The sequence below is a fragment of the Kogia breviceps genome, chromosome 13 (genome assembly GCF_026419965.1).
Source record: "Kogia breviceps isolate mKogBre1 chromosome 13, mKogBre1 haplotype 1, whole genome shotgun sequence".
Taxonomy (NCBI): domain Eukaryota; kingdom Metazoa; phylum Chordata; class Mammalia; order Artiodactyla; family Physeteridae; genus Kogia; species Kogia breviceps.
Window position 1 is genome coordinate 66,669,073 of NC_081322.1, and position 20,306 is coordinate 66,689,378.

A 20,306-nucleotide genomic window follows, 5' to 3' on the forward strand; every position below is an offset into this window, starting at 1 on the left:
ATTTTATGCTTGCTTTAGAAATACTTTAACACAGCAGAGTCTTGCTATACAGCATCACCTGCTGGATCAGATGTTTGTATAACACGCGTTTATCTGGGGTGAAATGGAAGGGAGTGGTAGTTAGTTAAACCCAAAGTTTAGAAGGAACTTAAGTCTTCAAGTTTTGAGATTTTCACCCTGGTGTGCTCTGAGACCTGGAGCCTTGAGAACCTTTTTTAAAAAAGAAAATATAAGGTTCATAATATTCTTCTGTATTCTTGCAAAATAACTGACCATTTCTTTGTAAAAGAAAATAGGACACAGGGAAGCTAGGTGACTTCATTCCTGTTCCCCTTATTTTGGAGCAGGAGTAAAATGCAAGTTTCAAGAGAGAGGCTGGAGGCCACAGGTCTGATCCACAGACCATCCTTGTTATATTCTATTCTTACACACACCCATTCCATGCTTCTGTATATACCCTGGGAAATAGAGGGCTGAGCTGAGGGGCAACCATGAAAGCCCCTCGCTTATCCACTTTACATACTGGGCTTCAGAGGAAGGTTTCTTTTGGAAGACAGAGTAAGATTTTATTCTTTTTAAACTCTGCTCTACGTTAAACAGAAGCCAAACAGTTTAGTATCTCAATCATAAGAATAGCTTAAAGTAATGAATCTCCGCCTTAGAGAGTAAAAAATCCAGTCCTTGTTTAGAAAAAAACTTTCCTCCTGTATTTCTCCTTTCCTCTCTCAACTACTACCTCACTCACAAGAGTTCTGACACCAGATGTGTGGGCTCTGTTCCCACACCAAGCAGTTCTCTGTGATACCAGCTGGGTGTCCTATTGTCAATTCAGTTCTGACCCCAACCAGAGTTAGACCAGCAGACCCCACAGGTGAAGGGCTCAGTCCTATGAGACTGCCCCCCGCCATTTCAAATGACAATTACACGTAGAAGGTCCCCAAGTTACCCACAACTTCTGTTTAACTTGGCTACAAATCAGAGGTTCCCATGACCCCCCCCCCCCCATCCTTTGGATTCAGTGATTCGTTAGAACAGCTCACAGAACTCAGGGAAATGCTTACATTTACCAGCTTATCATATAATAATAGATAAGATAAAGGATACAGATAAATAGCCAGATCAAGAGATTATATAAGTTGAGGTCCAGGAGGGTCCCAAGCTCAGGAGCTTCTGCCCTCATGGAGTTGGGGTACAACCGCCTCCCGGCAAGTAGATGTGTTCACCGACCCAGAAGCTTCTCTGAACATCACACTCTGGGATTTCTTATGGAGGCTTCATCACGTGGCCACGATCAATCATTAACTCGATTTCCAAACCCCCTCTTCTTCCTATGGTCTTTCTGGTGGCCAGCCCCCATCCGGGAGCTTACCAAGCTTTGCCTCACGAGAACAAAAGCCTCTATCACCCAGGAAATTCCAAGGGATTTCGAGTTCTCTGCATCAGGAACTCGAGTTGAAGATCAAATATTAGAACAAAAGATGCTTCTAGTAATCTTATCTTTTAGGAAATTAGGGTTTTAGGAGTTCTGTGCCAGGAGCCAGAGGCAGAGACCAACATACGTATTTTCCATTATTCCACAACCCTATATTTTATTTACGAACCGTTATCATTGGTATTCTATTGTTCGGTGAACAGTCCAGGGCCTGCTATGGGGGCATGGTGACCTGTACATACTATGGGGATACAGAGGTGAATATAACATGCTTCCTGCCTGTGAGAGGCTCACAGCCTCTTCTGGGAAACACACACACAAATCAATAGTCACGGTTCAGGAAGATGAATATTTTCATAGAGGCTAGAAAAAAAATAAAATGACATTTAAGCTGAAATGAACAAGCAGCTGAGACGGGGTGCCTGGTAGTAGGGCCATGCAGACTTCAAAGGGAAAGTGACATTTGAACTTTGCGGTGTGAGCTGCTGTAGGTTTACTTTTCTACAAGTAGGGTACGTTGGAGGTACCACAAAGGAGGGATCCTGGGTGATGAGTTGGAAAGAGAGGAAGGGGCCAGGCTCTAAAGGGCCCTGCATGCCACACCAGGAAATCGAGAATGTGCAGGGAAGGTTTTGAAGCCACAGTGCGGTGCATCACATGTGATGTTACAAACTGAACTGCAGGCACGTGTCCCTGTGGGCAAGGACAAGAGGCTACAGGCAGAGACCAGTGTGCAGGAGTTTGGGAGAGAGCAGAGAGGATGGAGTTCAGGATATTGTACAGATGGGCTCCAGAGGGCTTGGACTGCTCTGATGTGAGGCCTGAGACGGGGAGGGGGGGGAGCTGAGGTTGACCCCCCAAGTTCCCTGCCAGGACTGATGTTTCCCAGAATTAGGAGTGGAGGAGAGGAACAATAATGAATTCTATCTTTGGACACTGGGACGTGTTGAGTTTCTATGAAATATTCAAGTGGAGATGTTAGAAATGTTCACGGTAGAAATGTTAGAAATTTGAGATCTTATCTCAGCAAGGGAGCTGGGGCCTGAAAATGGAGATGCAGAACTATCAGTGCGCACCTGAGGATATTTAAAACAGAGAGATTCCTTTTTTTTTTTCTGTGAATTATAAGGTGGAGTTACTTGTCTGTGGCTTGGGGTCAGTGGGCACTTCCGAGGCCCCAGTACAGCCATGCTGGCTGTGTCCTGCCTGCCTCCAGGGGCCACCCTGTGCACAGACTTTGATGTGTGACACAGCAGCCTCCGTAAAAAAAACTTGGAACACTGTGATTAACAGGATAGGAAATGGATTTATTTTTTATTCCCACTTGGTTATGTCAACGTGAATTTGAACTGCTGTGTTTTTATACTGTAAGGTGTGTTAATCTAAACTAGGGGTCGGCATACTATGGCCCACAGGCCAATCCCACCCACTCAGAGTTTTTAGAAATAAAGCTTTATTGGAACACAGCCCTGGTCATTTGTCTGTGGTGGTTTTTGTGCTATAGTGACAGAGTTGAGAAGTTGCAACAAAGAGAGTGTGACCTGCAAAGCCTGAAATATTTACTGTCTGGCCCTGTATAAAAAAAGTTGACCAGTCCCTGATCTAAAATATACAAATAGTTCTTTTCGTTCTTAAGGAGAAACATGCCTCTTTGTCTGCTAAATTTTAACTAATACCTAGTAATTATGTCTGTTTACCCACAGGGAAGGGTGCCAGTTGCTACGATTGTAGACAGAAACAATTACAGTGCTGCGGAATAATTTTATTAGAAGTATAGAAGTAGATTCGTACATGAGAAGAAAAATGAGAATTTCCAACTACTGTGTGCCTATAGACTATCTAGATGCCCTCTGCAGATCTGTTAAATGTCTAGATATATACACACAAAATAGAAGTCATTTCAGTTCAATTTAGTAGTCTCCATCCCCAAACCCCAGATGTTTCAGATGTTCCCAGAATCTTCCTTTATCATCACTGTTTAGTGCTGAGCGCTGGCAACAAAGGAGGTCCTTTTCCAAACAGAGAGAGGCCTAGTGCTTCCTTTCTGCCCAGCACACGGCTGGTCTCCAGGAGCATCCTGTCATCAAAGCTTCAGAGTCACACCATCAACAGCGGGGCCCAGGGAAGTGAATTAGAAAAATTGCAGTGTGTCCGGGTACAAAAAACCACCATCCAGCCACTGAAAGTACTGTCGCAGGATATGGAAAAAGTGGTCATTGTTTAGTGAAAAGGGGAGTTACAGAACAGAATAATTTCAACAAGGTAAGATGTACAGAGTGACCCCAAATGTGTTTACCATGTACACATGTAGGAGGAAATTTGACTGAAAGGGTTGTACAATTTGGAGTAATTTTTCCTTTGTTTTCCCATGTTAGTAGACATTTGGGGAACGCATGCTGTATGACTAAGTAGGTCTTCTGTTGTCAGGGGATAAACCATATTTGTCTCTGTCTCCCCTGCGGCCCCCAGGGGAGGTGGACTGTAAAGAAATCGGAGACTGTGTCCCAGGATCCGGAGCCACGTCCCCAGACCTGTGCCTCCCTGCCCTGGATTACCTCAGGCGCTGTTCTCAGGTACGCAGGCCCTGGAACCCACCTCAGAAGATGCTTACAAAACATGCATGGAGGTATTTTGTGGACACCCAAGAGAAGTACTTTCTGCTGTCTCTGAGGAGATTGGGGCTTAGAGTTGGGGTATAAAGTTTTGTCCCCCCGCTTCTACAAAGGAGAGAAAGAAAGTAATGAAAATGTACTAAAACACACAATTGGGATTTGAGATCTCTGAAACTTCTCATTCATAGTCCGATACATGAACTACCATAATCTCTATATCTGTGTCAGGCTAAGAGGTCACGGGAAATCCTCCCGATGGTACAAAAACATGGACAGTGGGCTGCACACAGTGAAAAGAGACATTAAAAAAAGAGGGTCATATGCAGTCAAGATCTAGTAAAAAAAAAAAAAATCCAATGAAACATCATTTATCAGTGTGAACAGTGACCTTCCTTATGCTAAGTCCAGTGACTCTCTGTCGTTACCGTGTCACACGCCCATGGAACAAGACGATGCTCCCTTCTCAAAGCCCTTTCTCCCTAGGCTTCAGTGACACCCCCTCTCCGTAGCTCTTCTCCTGTCTTCTAAGGTTGTGTCCCTGGCGTCCTCTTGTCTGTCTGTTCCTCACGCTCCCTTGGTGATAGCATTGGTAGCATTAAGCCCCAGGGCTTTAGAAAGGAGACACAGCCCTGATTTCCTCCTCCAGCTGCCTCCACAAGGCCCATGTGACCTGACCCCGCGACCCCTGACCTTTCCCCCCTCAGCTCCTTCCCTCTCACTCACTGTGCTCGCCAAACTCCCTTTCTGTCCCTCAAACACACCCTACTGGTTACTGTTCAGGGCTGTTGCTGTTCCCTCTGCCTGGAATTTTCTCTCCTCAGATCTCTGTATGACACGCCTTATCGTCCAGATTCTGAAACATCATCTCCTCAGAGAGACCAGGGCTTAGGTATCTACCAACTCGCTGCCAGCATTCCCCACACACCTAGGTCGCTCTTTCTAGGACTGCCTAATTTTTCCTGTAACGTTTCTATCAGAAATTTTATTTATTGTGAAAGGAGTATGTCTGTAAGATGCACAGGGCAGGATTTCTGTCTGTCTCACTCCCAGCTGTTTCCCTAATTTCTGAAACAGTAGGGGCACAGCAGGCACAATTCTAATTCATGAAGGTACAAAGCTCCTTGGGAGTCTGTCCCAAATAACAGATCCTGGCTGTCTGGGCTGTAGCAGTGAGAGCGGAGTAAAGAACCCCAGCAGCCTCTTAGCTCTGCTTCTCATGCCTTCATCGCAGCCACCCTGCCCTCGCATTCCTCCATCCCCCTTGTGCCCTCCCCCCCACCCCCCATTTCCTTGATGTTGAGTCAGGGGAAGGGAAATCAGAGTCTGGTATCTCATTTGCCTACAGACTCTCTTCCCAATGACCCCCATAGAACACTTACTCTTAGACAAAAATTCTTGACATGTTTATGGTTCCCTTCACAGGTTTATAAAAGTCTATAAAACTCATATGCAATTAAGATGCCGATAAAGTATCCACAGAATCTTTTCCTCTACCTTTCTGTTGCCACTGAATGCTGTTTTAGCTGCTTCATGGGATAAATGCCTCTTGTGAACTGCCTTATGAATCCAAATCACGAGCAAATTTGAAACTTTGCTACAGTGGGAGCTTTTCTGGTTTTCTCTCCACCTTCTCTTCCAGGGGTATATAGTTTTGCTGTCATTCAATAGAGTGTAGCTTTTTCCAATATGTAATTGCAATTTGGTATTTTTAATTTAGTTGTTGGCCAAAATCTACAAAATGCCCTTGAAGCCAATATTCCTTAGTGGGCGACTCGCTAGCTTGCCCCGAAGACTTCAGGAGCAGTCGGCAAGCAGTGAGGATGGAATCGAGTCAGTCTTGTCTGACTTTGATGATGACACTGGTAAGTTAGTTGATTGGGCCTAACCAGGTTATTTGCTTTGTTTGTACTCCCCAAAGCCTAAGCCACGAATTCAGTAGTTTATATAGATCATGAATGATCATCCATTTATATTATTATTTATAATTCTAACTGATCATCCATTTATATTGTTATTATTTATAATTCTAACAGAAAAAGCCTACCTAAAGTTTCCATGGACTCTCCGAAAACATTTTAAATCAATGTCTCCAAACCAATCCTTTTTAGATGGATACCTCCATCTAAAACCAGTGTAGATTTGCAGATTCCATTACATATAGTTTTTAACTCCGAATTCTTTTGAATTTAGCAAATTGGACTATGGTTGCATTTGGTGCATTGATACTTAAATTGTCTGGTAATTGCCTTTAATACCTTCTAGGAAACACAATCATTATATAATTACTTCCTGTAGGACTATCTGGTTAGAGACTGGGGAAATTAAGCCATTACTGAAGAGACAGTCTGTTTATGACTGGTGAAGCTGAAGGCTCATTAAAAGAATAAATTTAAAGAATGTGTTTCAAATTAGTTCCTGTGTAATTTCCTGTGAATTCGACTTCAATCTAGTAACTTTGGATAATTTTCAGATTGGTTCACTCATGCTCACATTTGCTGTCTTTGAATTCAGATGACCCTGTCCTGTTTCTAGACCTAAAAATGGAAATGATATCCTTAAAGAAGTCTAATATCTGAGCATAGGTGTTTCAAACCCTTGCAAAAGGACTTTCTGGGGAAGGTTTTTTAATTTGCTTTTCTGTTTTTCATTATTTGTTTTTTGTTTTTCAATATTCGTCTGTTTTATTTTTCAGACACAAATTCACTTATGGGGATAACTAGAAATTTTCCAGCTTTCCAAAGGGATTATAAACAGTAGAACCTTACAAATTAAGATTAGTTTTCAGAAAAAAATATAGGAAAGAATAAATATCTACTGTAGAGAACAATTAAATATTGGAAATTGGCTAGATGTTGCCTAATAGAGGTTTCATTTTTAATGATTAGATAGGAATTTTTACATAGCATCTTAAACCACCAACCCAGTTAAAAGCAGAAGCTAATGTTGCTTATCTATAATACAGTCTTTAAAACAGTTGTAAACAGTTTGTATATGTAACAGTGAGCATTTCCTGCCCATTTGTGCAAATCGTTAATCCATTGTTTTTCTAGGCAGCCCATTTAAGTTTTCCCACAGTGTAAATTCATTGAGGGTTTTAAAGTTATATATGAAACATAGCTAGATCAGAGAAAAGAATAAAAGTAAAAGCTTTAAGTTAGTATTAAAAATTACTTCTCATCATTGATATACTTAGATATTATTCCTCTGGTTTCCAAAGGCAAATAATTGCTTTTCCATTTTCCTATGGAAATTTCAAACACATATAAAACTAGACAGAATGGTATAATGAACCTTCATGTACCCATCATCCAGCTTCAACATTTTTTTTAACATCTTTATTGGAGTATAATTGCTATACAGTGTTGTATTAGTTTCTGCTGTGTAACAAAGTGAATCAGCTATATGCATATGTATATCACCATATCCTCTCCCTCTTGCATCTCCCTCCCACCCGTCTAGATGGTTGCAAAGCACTGAGCTGATCTCCCTGTTCTGTGCAGCCGCTTGCCACTAGCTATTTTACATTTGGTGGTGTATATATGTCAGTGATACTCTCTCACTTTGTCCCAGCTTACCCTTCCCCCTCCCCATGTCCTCATGTCCATTCTCTACATCTGCGTCTTTATTCCTGTCCTGCCACTACCTAGGTTCTTTCATCAGAACCTTTTTTTTTTTTTTAGATTCCATATATATGTGTTAGCATACGGTATTTGTTTTTTCTCTTTCTGACTTAACTTCACTCTGTATGACAGCCTCTAGGTCCATCCACCTCACTACAAATAACTCCATTTCATATCTTTTTATGGCTGAGTAATATTCCATTGAATATATGTCCCACATCTTCTTTATCCATTCATCTCTGTGGACATTTAGGTTGCTTTCATATCCTGGCTATTGTAAATAGTGCTTCAATGAACATTGTGGTACATGACTCTTTTTGAATTATGGTTTTCAGGGTATGTGCCCAGTAGTGGGATTGTTGCATCATATGAGTTCTATTTTTAGTTTTTTAAGGAGCCTCCATACTGTTTTCCATAGTGGCTGTATCAATTTACATTCCCACCAACAGTGCAAGAGGGTCCCCTTTTCTCCACACCCTCTCCAGCATTTATTTTTTGTAGATTTTTGATGATGGCCACTCTGACCGGTGTGAGGTGATATCTCTTTGTGGTTTTGATTTGCATTTCTCTAGTGATTAGTGATGTTGAGAATCCTTTCATGTGTTTGTTGGCAGTCTTTATATCTTCTTTGGAGGAATGTCTATTTAGGTCTTCTTCCCGTTTTTGGATTGGGTTGTTTGTTTTTTTAATATTGAGCTTCATGAGCTGCTTGTATATTTTGGAGATTAATGCTTTGTCAGTTGCTTCGTTTGCAAATATTCTCTCCCATTCTGAGGGTTGTCTTTTCATCTTGCTTATACTTTCCTTTGCTGTGCAAAAGCTATTAAGTTTCATTAGGTCCATTTGTTTATTTTTGTTTTTATTTCCATTTCTCTAGGAGATGGGTCAGAAAGGATCCTGCTGTGATTTATGTCATAGAGTGTTCTGCCTATGTTTTCCTCTAAGAGTTTGATAGCGTCTGGCCTGACATTTAGGTCTTCAATCCATTTTGAGTGTATTTTTGTGTATGATGTTAGGAAGTGTTCTAATTTCATTCTTTTACATGTAGCTGTCCATTTTTCCCAGCACCACTTATTAAAGAGGCTGTCTTTTTTCCATTGTATATGCTTGCCTCCCATATCAAAGATAAGGTGACCATGTGTGCATGGGTTTATCTTTGGGCTATCTATCCTGTTCCATTGATCCATATATCTGTTTTTGGGCCAGTACCATACTGTCTTGATTACTGTAGCTTTGTAGTATAGTCTGAAGTCAGGGAGCCTGATTCCTCCAGCTCTGTTTTTCTTTCTCAAGACTGCTTTGGCTATTTGGGGTCTTTTGTGTTTCCATACAAATTGTAAAATTTTTTGTTCTAGTTCTGTGAAAAATTCCATTGGTAGTTTGATAGGGATTGCATTGCGTTGAATCTGTAGATTGCTTTGGGTAGTAGAGTCATTTTCACAATGTTGATTCTTCCAATCCAAGAACATGGTATATCTCTCCATCTGTTGATATCATCTTTAATCTCTTTCATCAGTGTCTTATAGTTTTCTGCATACAGGTCTTTTGTCTCATTAAGTAGGTTTATACCTAGGTTTTTTGTTGCCGTGGTAAATGGGAGTGTTTCCTTAATTTCTCTTGCAGATTTTTCTTCATTAGTATATAGGAATGCAAGAGATTTCTCTGCATTAATTTTGGTTCCTGCTACTCTACCAGATTCATTGATTAGCTCTAATAGTTTTCTGGTGGCATCTTTAGGATTCTCTATGTAAAATGTCATGTCATCTGCAAACAGTGACAGTTTTACTTCTTTTTGATTTGGATTCCTTTTATTTCTTTTTCTTCTCTGATTGCTGTGGCTAAAACTTCCAAAACTATGTTGAATAGTGGTGAGAGTGGACAACTTTGTCTTGTTCCTGATGTTAGAGGAAATGGTTTCAGTTTTTCACCATTGAGAATGATGTTGGCTGTGTGTTTGTCATATATGGTCTTTAATATGTTGACGTAGGTTCCCTCTGTGTCTACTTTTCTGGAGAGTTTTTAATCATAAATGGGTGTTGAATTTTGTCAAATGCTTTTTCTGCATCTCTTTAGATGATCATATAGTTTTTATCCTTCAGTTTGTTAATATGGTTTATCACATTGATTGATTTATATATATGGAAGAATCCTTGCATCCCTGGGATAAATCCCACTTGATCATGGTGTATGATCCTTTTAATGTGCTGTTGGATTCTGTTTGCTAGTATTTTGCTGAGGATTTTTGCATCAGTGTTCACCAGAGATATCAGCCTGTAGTTTTCTTTTTTTGTGACATCTTTGTCTGGTTTTGGTATCAGGGTGATGGTGCCCTCATAGAATGAGTTTGGGAGTGTTCCTCCCTCTGCTATATTTTGGAAGAGTTTGAGAAGGATAGGTGTTAGCTCTTCTGTAAATGTTTGATAGAATTCGTCTGTGAAGCCATCTGGTCCTGGGCTTTTGTTTGCTGGAAGATTTTTAATCACACTTTCAATTTCAGTGCTTGTGATTGGTCTGTTTATACTTTCTCTTTCTTCCTGGTTCTGTCTTGAAAACTTATGCTTTTCTAAGAATTTGTCCATTTCTTCCAGGTTGTCCATTTTATTGGCATATAGTTGCTTGTAGTAATTTCTCATGATCCTTTCTTTGTATTTCTGCAGTGCTGGTTGTTACCTCTCCTTTTCATTTCTAATTCTGTTTATATGAGTCTTCTCCCTTTTTTCCTTGATGAGTCTGGCTAATGGTTTATCAATTTTGTTTATCTTCTCAAAGAACCAGCTTGTAGTTTTATTGATCTTTGCTATTGTTTCCTTCATTTCTTTTTCATTTATTTCTGATCTGATCTTTATGATTTCTTTCCTTCTGCTAACTTTGGGGGGTTTTTTTGTTCTTTCTCTAATTGCTTTAGGTATAAGGTTAGGTTGTTTGAGATTTTTCTTGTTTCTTGAGGTAGGATTGTATTGCTATAAAATTCCCTCTTAGAACTGCTTTTGCTGCATCCCATAGGTTTGGGGTCATTGTGTCTTCATTGTCATTTGTTTCTAGGTATTTTTTGATTACCTCTTTGAGTTCTTCAGTGATCTCTGGTTATTTAGTCATGTATTGTTTAGCCTCCATGTGTTTGTATTTTTTACAGATTTTTTCCTGTATTTGATATCTAGTCTCATAGCATTGTGGTTGGAAAAGATACTTGATACGATTTCAATTTTCTTAAATTATCAAGGCTTGATCTATAACCCAAGATATGGTCTATCCTGGAGAATCTTCCCTGAGCACTTGAGAAGAAAGTGTATTCTGTTGTTTTTGGATGGAATGTCCTATAAATATCAATTAAGTCCATTTTGTTTAATGTGTTATTTAAAGCTTGTATTTCCTCATTTATTTTCATTTTGCATGATCTGTCCGTTGGTGAAAGTGGGGTGTTAAAGTCCCCTACTATGATTGTGTTACTTTCGATTTCCCCTTTTATGGCTGTTAGCATTTGCCTTATGTATTGAGGTGCTCCTATTTTGGGTGCATAAATATTTACAATTCTTATATCTTCTTCTTGTATTGATCCCTTGATCATTATGTAATGTCCTTCTTTGTCTCTTGTAATAGTCTTTATTTTAAAGTCTATTTTGTCTGATATGAGAATTGCTACTCCAGCTTTCTTTTGATTTCCATTTGCATGGAATCTCTTTTTCCATCCCTTCACTTTCAGTCTGTATGTGTCCCTAGGTCTGAAGTGGGTCTCTTGGAGACAGCATATATATGGGTCTTGTTTTTGTATCCATTCAGTTCACCTGTGTCTTTTGTTTGGAGCATCTAATCCATTCACATTTAAGGTAATTATTGATATATATGTTCCTATTATCATTTTCTTAATTGTTTTGGGCTTGTTTTTGTAGGTCCTTTTCTTCTCTTGTGTTTCCCACTTAGAGAAGTTCCTTTAGCATTTGTTGTGGAGCTGCTTTGGTGGTGCTGAATTCTTGTAGCTTTTGCTTGTCTGTAAAGCTTTTGATTTCTCTGTCGAATCTGAATGAGACCCTTGCTGGGTAGAGTAATCTTGGTTGTAGGTTCTCCCCTTTCATCACTTTAAATATGTCCTGTCACTCCCTCTGGCTTGCAGAGTTTCTGCTGAAAGATCAGCTGTTAAACTTATGGAGATTCCCTTGTATGTTATTTGTTGCTTTTCCCTTGCTGCTCTTAATATTTTTCTTTGTATTTAATTCTTGATAGTTTGATTAATATGTGTCTCGGCATGTTTCTCTTTGGGTTTATCCTGTATGTGACTCTCTGTGCTTCCTGGACTTGATTGACTATTTCCTTTCCCATGTTAGGGAAGTTTTCAACTATAATCTCTTCAAATATTTTCTCAGACCCTTTCTTTTTCTCCTCTTCTTCTGGAACCCCTATAATCCGAATGTTGGTGCCTTTAATATTGTCCCAGAGGTCTCTGAGACTGTCCTCAATTCTTTTCATTCTTTTTTCTTTATTCTGCTCCTTGGCACTTATTTCCACCATTTTATCTTTCAGCTCACTTATCTGTTCTTCTGCCTCAGTTATTCTGTTATTGATTCCTTCTAGAGTATTTTTAATTTCAGTAATTGTGTTGTTCACCACTGTTTGCTCTTTAGTTCTTCTAGACCCGTGTTAAATGTTTCTTGTATTTTCTCCATCTGTTTCTGAGATTTTGGATCATCTTTACTATCATTACTCTGAATTCTTTTTCAGGTAGGTTGCTGATTTCATCTTCATTTATTTGGTGTTGTAGGTTTTTACCTTACTTCTTCATCTGTAACATATTTTTTTGTCATTTAATTTTTTTATTTTTTTATTTTTTTGATGGGTGCTTCTGTATTCCTGTCTTATTGGTTGTTTGGTCTGAGACATCCAGCACTGGAGCTTGCAGACAGTTGGATAGAGCTGTGTCTTGGTGCTGAGATGAGGACCTCTGCAAGGCCTTACTCCAATTGATATTCCCTGGGGCCTGAGGTTCTCTGTTAGTCCAGCGGTTTGGACTCGGAGCTCCCACCACAGGAGCTTGGGCCTGACTTCCGGCCTGGGAACCAAGGTCCTGCAAGCATGTGGCAGGCAAAGTAATGGTTACCCAAAGACATGGACATCGAAATCCCTGGAACCTCCTGGCTGGTGCACGGCAATGGGGACCCAGAGCCGCCAGAGGGGCAGGGCAGTGGCCTCAGGTGCACAGGGCAGCCTGGTGTTCTCAGAGTCAGAGCCAGGCCATTTGCACCGCCCATGCTGCCCAGCGTGCCAGGGACTCCACCTGGGCTTGACAGGTCCAGATTCATGGCCGAGGTGGCTTCAGCTATTTTTAACTTATAGCCAACTTTCTTATACATATCAGTTAATTTTCAAGATTCATGTAAGATCTACACTACATGTTCGGTGGCTCCATCTCTTAAGTCCTTGTCAATCTATAGATTTTCCCCTCCAACTCTCTTTTACGTCTTTGCAGTTTATTTGTTGAAGAAGTGAGGTTCTTTGACACGTAGAGTTTTCCACTTGGATTTTATTGGTTGCTCCCCTTACAGTAGTGTGTAACATGTTTTTCTTTCCCCTGCATATCCTATTAATTAGCTTGTCCACCCCCACTTATATTTTGAGGTTCATGAGAATTTCTTGTCACCTGGTTTTCTTATATTTATTGTCCATGACTTTGGTTTTGGCTCCTATTAATGGGGATATTCAAAATTGGGGAAGTAGGGTTTTTTTAATGGGAATATTTCAACATTGCATCTTCTCATACAGTTTTCTTTTGCTGGAAAATTAGAAGTATTAAAATAAGATATAGAGTGAGCTATTTTGTATATTCTACTCTAGATACTTTTGTGCCTCAATAAACAAACTGTGGTATAGACATAAAATGGAATATAATTCATCCGTTAAAAGGAATGAAGTTATGATACATGCTACAACATGGATGTACCTTGAAAACATTATGCTAAGTGAAATAAGCCAGACACAGGTTAGCAGGTGCTGGAGTGATGGGGAGAATGCAGAGTTGTTGCTTACTGGTTATAGTTTCTCTTTGAGGTAATGAAAAAGTCTTGGAAATTAATAGTAATCATGGTTGCACAACATCATATGTGTAATTAATACTACTGAATTACACATGTAAAAATGGTTAAAATGGTAATTTTTGTTTTATATATTTATAATAATTTTTTTAAAAGGATTAAAGTAATGGAACTTGAAGGATATTATTACTTTGCTATCATCAACTCCCAATGAATCTAACAATTATTTCATATAGTAGAATTTACATACCATATCACCTTCGTCCTGAAGGGGAATAAGGAAGACACTTGAACAGTATTTTTTTTTCTTTGTCAGAACATGTAAATCATAATTTATCCATGCTTATAGGCACTAAGGGCTACCTTACAGAGTGATTCCTTATATCCAATAGCACTTGGTAGTTTTCAGAAGCCTTTTATGTATAGTGTTTAGTTTTGGTCTTGTGATGGTTCTGTATTATGTTTGACCGAATTTCACAGAGGTCTGCTTTTGGTTTCCAGGTCTGATAGAAGTCTGGATCATCCTGCTGGAGCAGCTCACAGCAGCTGTGTCTAACTGTCCACGTCAGCACCAACCCCCGACCTTGGATTTGCTCTTTGAGCTGTTGAGAGATGTTACCAAAACACCTGGTAAATATTTCTATGTCTGTTTTTCGAGGGAGTTTGTTATACATATAACTTTTTTTTCAGGTAGGTATTTGTATGAGTGTCTATTTCACTGATGTAACCCCAGAGAGCATAAGAGATGCTTGATATATATATTTGTTGAACATTTAAGACATGCCCTTGTATTGTTTATGCATTTCCCACCAGTCCATTTATAAATAATGGGTGGTGGCCAGGTAGGTGAATGTGTAGAACCCCACTATATTCGGGCCAATGCTGTGGTATCAATGTCCCCTTGAGCCAGTTAGCTTTGCTCTGTTCTATGGTTACAGCCTTCCTCTGTGGCTGGGTCTCATATACTCCTGGCCCCAGGGCTGTCAGTAGGGCTTAATAGGTCTACCACTGACATGAACCAACCACTCAAATGTATGAAGACAGCAACATCTTAATTGTATAAGGATCATAGGTGATATATTTGGGAAAAGACATCTAGTGAGTTCCTGATAGTACAGGAAATGGCCCTTGGGAATTTATTTCTTGTTCTGAATTAGTCAAGGTTAGCATGCACACTTACTTATCCAAATTTTCCCAAGATCGGAGAAATTTTTTATAGAAATTTTAGTTTTCACTAACAGAATCAGAACCACAAATGAAACCATCAGTTTAATTCTCAAGTAATAAGAGGAGTTTTGTATTCAGTATAAACTGATGAAGACTTGATAAGTGATACTGTTTTAAAATCCATAGCAAAGTTTATATCAGAATTTTTTTCAGGAACACCATTATAGCTACTACTACACATTAAAAATTTAAAGTCTTTCTATCCAAGAATAAGCAGGTATCTTACAGAATTAATTATATGCCACTATTTCTAAATCTGTTTTATTGGTCAGTATAATTTTCTACTACTAAGTGTGTATGAAGAGTGTTTTAGCCCAATAATTCTACTCCTAGAAATCTATCAAAGGAAGTTAACAGTAATGAAGATAACATTCTATATATAATGATGTTTGATGAAGCATCTTGAATACCAAAATAATTATGAACACCCTAAATGGGTTAAATAAGTTATGGTAAAAGCATGTAAATGTCTACAGGCATTAAAATGAATATCTGAATAATATTTAATGACATGAATAATTGTTTATAGGGCATTATGTTAAAATATATTTAGTGTGGAGTACAATCTCAACTTTATGAGAAGCATTTATAAATATACACATACACCCAAAGATAATACATTCAAAAAGTAGTAGAAGGAAATACATCAAAATATTATTTTCTTCTTCTTTATATTCTCATGTGTTTTCTGTGTTTATTATGAAAAGGATACCTTGCTTTTGTAGTCAGAATTTTAAAAATCCATCAACATTTCCACAAATTTTTTTTTTTTTTTTTTTTTTTTTTTTTTTTTTTTTTTTTTGTGGTATGCGGGCCTCACTGTTGTGGCCTCTCCCTTGCGGAGCACAGGCTCCGGACGCGCAGGCTCAGCGGCCATGGCTCACGGGCCCAGCCGCTCCGCGGCATGTGGGATCCTCCCAGACCGGGGCACGAACCCGTGTCCCCTGCATCGGCAGGCGGACTCTCAACCACTGCGCCACCAGGGAAGCCCCACAAATATTTTTATTACAGTGTTGTTCATAAAGCAAATTATAGAAACATCTTAAATTTCCATCAGTAAGGGAATGGATAAGTAAATTAATAGTTTGGAACAGTATGTGGTAATAAAAATGAGGAATATCTAATTTGCTGACACAGAATGATCTCTAACTTGTAACTGTTATGGGCAAAAAATCAACATGCAGACCAAGGTTTACCTTATCCCATTTATATAAAAGTAATTTTTAAAAAACACCTATATTTCTCTTTGTTTCATATAAGTATGTGTACTCTTAGTTTCATATAAATATACGTACTTACAGTTCAAAGGGTGAACTTTTTCTTACATGTGTATATGTATTTGTATGTTTATGGGGACTAAGGAATTGATCAAGTCATACTTCAGCTTTATCAGTATTGTTTGAATTTTTAACGAGTATATTTATGTATTATGTAATTAAAATCATGCAGAAACAAAAAAGAAAAATGTCACCAAAGACCATATATTTCCCAACCCGTGGTAAATTCTTTTTCCTTGCTCCTTCTCAGAAAAGGGAGCTCCTGCGACAGAGGAAAGAGGTGGGAAGCTCTCTGCCGTCACTCGGCGCTGCCATTTTGTTGCAGGGGAGGTGCTAAGATCACAATTCTGATGCTGACCTTTCTTTTTCAGGACCAGGGTTTGGCATCTATGCAGTTGTTCACCTTCTCCTTCCCGTGATGTCCCTTTGGCTTCGCCGTAGCCATAAAGACCATTCTTACTGGGACGTGGCCTCTGCTAACTTCAAGCATGCCATTGGTCTGTCCTGTGAGCTGGTGGTGGAGCACATTCAGAGCTTCATCCACTCAGGTATCTATGGTGCCAGAGCAGCCCATGCTGAGTAGTTGTTTAGTAGACAGCAGCATTGTCTAGAAGTGCTTAGGAAACACCAGTGCATGATTTTTGTCCTGGGAATTATTAAAATAGAATTACATGGTTACTGCCAGCCTTCTAATAGTAGAAAGAAAATTGGTACCCCTGTGTCGTCTACAAAATTATCAAACAGAATGCTTAAAATACATGTGTGACTAAAAATAAAACACCTAATGAGGTCTAGGATATCTGTGCATTAGGAAAGGGGAGGCAAGTTCAAGTATATAATAAATTAAAAAAGAAGAAATACCCCTCTAGGCTGGGGGGTAAGGGAGAGAGTGTATCCTATTGTCCTGCTGCATCTGGGGAGGCTAAATGGAAGAGGCAGGGTTTTAGAAAAGGCTCAAATTATGGGCAAGAGGTTACTTAACAGATTAGGCGGGAAGAGGGGGGGTCTTAATATCTGTGGCACTTTGAAAAAGATTTGGAAGTGTGGGGTGGATAGTATGCTGAAGTCAGCAGACAGAGAGGGAGCTGTATGTCAGCTGTGGTACCAGTGGAGCAGCATTTGTGAAATAGATTCTTGCCATGGAAAGATCTGGAAATTTGGGAGCAGGAGGAATCTTACTGCTAGCCCTAAAGGTTATAACGAAAAGGGAAAGCCATACAGAAGTTAAAAGGAAGAGGTGAGGTCAGAGGCTCCCTTGTTGGCGAGGTTAGAGAAACTCATGAGAACTTGACCCCAAGGAAGAGTCAAAAAGCAAAGATAAGAAATGCGGGTCTCCACTAAGCTTAGTAAGGACAGTTTGCTGTGCAAAAAACACACCGATCGAGAAAGAAGAAAAATGGGTATTTCCACATGCAGGCACTAACTGCATCCCTAGTGGTAGAGTTTCTGTCCAGGTCCTGCCTTTGCACAGCTCAGGACCCTTGAGGATTCCCCTGAGAATTGGTTCTGTGGCATCACGAGGACCTTGTGGAAAAGAATACTGGTGTATTCCTTGAACTGGGCAAACAGAATGTGATTTGGGGAGGTCTTATTTTCTTTAGTCTGGGAACAGCATGCAGACTGAAGCCAAACTGAAAAGGTTCAAGAAGTGGTAGTTGGTATGAGAAGATTTGTTTGTTTACTAAGAGCATTTAATTCAATCTAATTCAACGATCATTCCGTAAGGAATGTTTGTTTTCTCTTTCCCTTTAAGAATTAAAATTTATACTAGCTAGTATTCAGGCTGTATAATAGTGTACGTTCTGTTTTGCTTAAGCAGAGGAATTATATACTTTGAAAAGTGTACATCAACACATTGAAGTGAGCCACATGCATTTCATCTTGATATATCTAGAAATGGATGAAACAAGCTAAAATTAGGTAAAACCAAGATAACTTTTGCTGTAATGAGTGTTTGGTTTTTGTTGTTATTGTTATGGCCATTTTTCTCATTGCTCTATTTCCCAGAAACTTGTGTATTTTTTGTATCATTTAGCCTTTCCTCTTTTGCTGTAGCATAGATGCCATCCAGCCCGTTCCTTTGCAGTACCACTGAGTGCAATCTTGCTTTGATTTTCCTGCAGACATCAGGTACGAGAGCATACTCAACACCATGCTGAAGGACCTCTTCGAGCTGCTGGTGGCGTGTGTGGCCAAGCCCACAGAAACCATCTCCCGAGTGGGCTGCTCCTGTATTAGGTGACATAAAGGTTCCCTGGCTCGCCACAAAACTGGAGTTTTTATTATGAAATCCAGGGGAATTAAATTCTTTGATGGTAGCTGTCTACTTCTTATAGATAAAAATGACTGTGCTACTAACTCTTAATTTCATCCAGTCAGCAAATATTTATTGTGTAAGTTATTATACAGGGTGCTCTGCTGCCCAGAAAGTGATGTGACCAAGGTCCCTACCCGCAGGGAGCATACAACCTGTTCTAAAGGACAGAGAGAGTCATGGGAAGAGTGATAATAGGAAGGAGGAACTATAAATGCCATGAAAGGATGAGACGCCTGGAGAGTAGAGCAGTCAGCAAGACCTTTTGTAGTAATGATACTTGGTCAGATCGCCCAAGGTGGGCTAGCTTCCGATAGGTGGCGACTTTGTAAGCAGAAGAACGGCATGAACACATACATGGAGATAAGAGCTACAAGTGACAAGAGGGTTTTATCTTGTTATGTGTAGAGGAGTGGCAAATTGGGCTGGAATGGGAAAATTAGTATAGAATATATACATGTAAGCCTGAGTTTAAACATTGGCCTATTTGTAGTGGGGATGCATTGATTTTTTTTTTTTTTTACATTAAATGGGTTAGGAAATAGTATTAGGACAATGGCATACCAGATGGGCCGAAGGCAAGAGTGACAAAAGACAGCAAGACTTGTAAGGGAACTACAGACTAAATCTAGGCACGCGTCTGGAAGGACCTACCTACCTTTTGTGACAATAAAATATATGAATTCAAGACTTCTTTCCGTTTTTCTCCTGGCAGGTACGTCCTCGTGACAGCGGGCCCCGTGTTCACGGAGGAGATGTGGAGGCTGGCTTGCTGTGCCCTGCAGGATGCCTTCTCGGCCACGCTCAAGCCAGTGAAGGTAAGTCACTCAGAGGAGAGACCAGGGCACCTCCAGCCTTCCTCAGCTCCCTGGTGTTCCTCAAGTTGGGTCGCCTGGATTCCGCCTCCTTCCTTGTAGCAGGCGGTCTCACTTGGTGGGAACAAGGTAGCCGGATCAGTACTTTGTTCCAGACACAGTGACAATGGCAGATCAAAGACAGGGCCTGGAGCCATGAGCTCAGCTGTACCCAGCGAATAACTGCTGTGTTTCTCCCCAGGATCTGCTGGGCTGCTTCCACAGCGGCACCGAAAGCTTCAGCGGGGAAGGCTGCCAGGTGAGGGTGGCGGCCCCATCCTCCTCCCCCAGTGCCGAGGCCGAGTACTGGCGCATCCGAGCCATGGCTCAGCAGGTAAGGGTGGGGTCTTTGACCCCCGGGGCTCTGGAAGCTTGAGCTATTGCTAGGGGCTGTTTCTGAAGGCCGTGCCATCACCACACTGCCTTTCATTCCTTTAGGGACATATGTGTCCTGGCTCTGAGCTCTGGCCAGTGCTGTTCTTTTCCAGAAATCACTTGAACCTAGTCAACAGTGTTATGGTCCTCTCACCATTTCTAGCTTGTTGCATCCTCCAGTACCCTGATCAAACAGGGTCCTTTTCCACCCAGCCACTGCACTCCATACATAACCTGTCTTGCACTGCTTATGTTCTAAATAGTTACTGAAATACTGTTGTTAATGCTAGACTATGAGTGTCTAAAAATGGTAAACTTATTTTTTTTTCCCTCTATCTCCCATACACAGCAAAGAACTTGACATTTACAAGTTGTTTAATAAATTTGAGTCGAATGTTAACTAATGAGTAACATTAAGATGGACTTTATCCGTGCAGAAATCACCATGTACCAATTACTTTTTCTTCTGACACATGGCAGAAGTCACAAAAGTTGGTTGTAAGCTGATGAGTCAGGAGCAGAGAACATATTCTGTATATTGGTAGTCCTAGAGCAGGGCAGATAGAAGGCACTTA

At 40.2% G+C, this 20,306-nt stretch overlaps 1 protein-coding gene across 3 annotated transcripts in view; it reads left to right on the forward strand.

Moving 5' to 3' along the window:
- ARFGEF3 (ARFGEF family member 3) overlaps positions 1-20,306 on the forward strand; it is a 184,517-nt gene that overhangs the window by 147,478 nt on the left and 16,733 nt on the right. For all 3 annotated transcript variants that reach the window (XM_059083390.2, XM_067010901.1, XM_067010902.1), the window contains 7 exons: positions 3,902-4,005; positions 5,762-5,906; positions 14,186-14,314; positions 16,560-16,736; positions 18,312-18,426; positions 19,218-19,320; positions 19,559-19,690. In XM_059083390.2, coding sequence (XP_058939373.1) covers positions 3,902-4,005; positions 5,762-5,906; positions 14,186-14,314; positions 16,560-16,736; positions 18,312-18,426; positions 19,218-19,320; positions 19,559-19,690 — 905 coding nt within the window. The remainder of the gene's footprint in view (positions 1-3,901; positions 4,006-5,761; positions 5,907-14,185; positions 14,315-16,559; positions 16,737-18,311; positions 18,427-19,217; positions 19,321-19,558; positions 19,691-20,306) is intronic.